Below are 1856 nucleotides of genomic sequence, written 5' to 3'. Positions count from 1 at the left end.
AGATAACAAATGGCACTCTTCTTTTAATTTTGACTCTATATCTTCAGGAGGAGTTACCTCAATCCTTTCTATATTAACCAAAATGAAGTAGATTGACAAATTTATTTTTTGAACCAGTTGAAGACACACGAGATGTCGAAGATATATCTTCAGGAGGAATTACCTCAATCTACTAATATATAAGGAGGCGCATGGCTCAATGGCTAGGGTATTCGGCTCGGAGTTTAGAGTTCGATCCCCTGTGCCGTGTTGTGTTCTTGATCAAGACGCTTTATTTCTCGTTGGTCCAATTCATTCAGCAAATAAAATAAAAAAAGGTGTTGTACCTGAGGTTCAACGGATACACTGTGTCGCAGTGAGTTTCACAAGAGGCTTGTTCCGTTGATCGGATCAACTGGAAGACTCATCGTGACTGAAGGAGACTCAGGTCACACACACACACACACACATGTATGTCTGATTCGGAGTCGAGTTGCTATATAGGTGTCAAATCCAAGCAATTGTTACTTGCAGCTCAATTAACAATCATTTGATTCAGTTAACAATTATCAGCTTCAATTATTAGGAAAATTATAGACTTTTATTAAACCCTTTTGAATCTTTCGAGATTCGAGTTCCCAAAAATAACTGTTGTATCATAATTAGTTTCTAAATTCTTATGACACTAATACATACATACATACATATATATATATATATATACATTTTTCAGGTATTGATGGTCCAGAATCTTTTATATCCACTCTAATTTACCAGGAGGTACTGTAAATTCCCGCTACCGCCGGACTAGTTTACTGGACGGCATTGTTTAACATTGCAGTATTAATAAGTTTGTACCATTAATATTAATATACAGGTACCTGCATTTCATTGAATTATGTAAGTAAATTTAGTATTTAATTTAGAGGTAAGGTGGCGAGCGGGCAGGATTGTTAGCACTGCAGATAAAATGCTTAGTGATATTCCGCCTATCGCTACACTCTGAGTTCAAATTCCACCGAGGTCGACTTTGCCTTTCGTTCTTTCGAGGTCGAAGAAATAAGTACCAGTAAAACACTGGGGTCAATGTAATCGACCAGTCTCGTCCCTTAAAATTTGAAACCTTTTGCCTCCAGTAGAAAGGATATTTCGTCTGTCTTCATTTTCTGAATTCGAATTCCGCTGGGCTCGACTTTTCCCTTCATCGTTCCGGGAGGTCAATAAAATAAGTTCCAGTTGAATACTGGGGTCGACCTGATCATCATACACTCCCACCCCTCGCGAACTTGCTGGTCTTGAACCAAAATTTAAAATCAACAGTTATCTTTCATGAAAATGTAAACATTCCCCAAAAAATTTTCATATTTAAAGACGAACTATTTAATTATGCATAACAACCTATAATTAAATGCTGATTAATTAAGTACTAATATATTTCTAATATTTGGGTGTTAATAAGATGTAATACAGTATGGAAAGTGGAAAACACGACGGAAGAGATATTTTGTAAAATAAAGAAAATGTGATGGAAACACCTCGTATTTGTTTCGGTGAGAATCGAGCTTTGGGATTAAGAGAGATTATTGCTAATTAATATCGTATGTTCTTTAGGATATAACATGTTCATTATGATACACACCATGTTATGTTATGACTTCTTGCAGAGCGAGTACACACACACACACACACGAAAACAGACACACACAATAACAGACACATATATACGTACACATATATGCGTGTATATGTGTATATATGTGTGTGTGTGCCTGTAAGTAAATTTATATTTATATGTATCTATCTATCTATCTATCTATCTATCTATCTATATTTATTTATTTGTGCGTGTATGTACGAATATATATATATATATATAT

The 1856-nt window shown here is 35.1% G+C and overlaps 1 protein-coding gene across 1 annotated transcript in view; it reads left to right on the top strand.

Annotated features, from left to right (window-relative positions):
• Positions 1 to 199: 199 nt before the first annotated feature.
• Positions 200 to 1856, top strand: part of LOC106880806 (ALX homeobox protein 1) — a 23903-nt gene continuing 22246 nt past the window's right edge. The window contains exon 1 of the mRNA XM_052973434.1: positions 200 to 355. Within this exon, the coding sequence (XP_052829394.1) occupies positions 200 to 355 (156 nt within the window). The remainder of the gene's footprint in view (positions 356 to 1856) is intronic.

Source organism: Octopus bimaculoides, chromosome 15 (assembly GCF_001194135.2).
Source record: "Octopus bimaculoides isolate UCB-OBI-ISO-001 chromosome 15, ASM119413v2, whole genome shotgun sequence".
Lineage (NCBI taxonomy): Eukaryota > Metazoa > Mollusca > Cephalopoda > Octopoda > Octopodidae > Octopus > Octopus bimaculoides.
The sequence above is the reverse complement of the archived record's forward strand: the minus strand, read 5'-3'. Positions and strand labels throughout refer to the sequence as shown.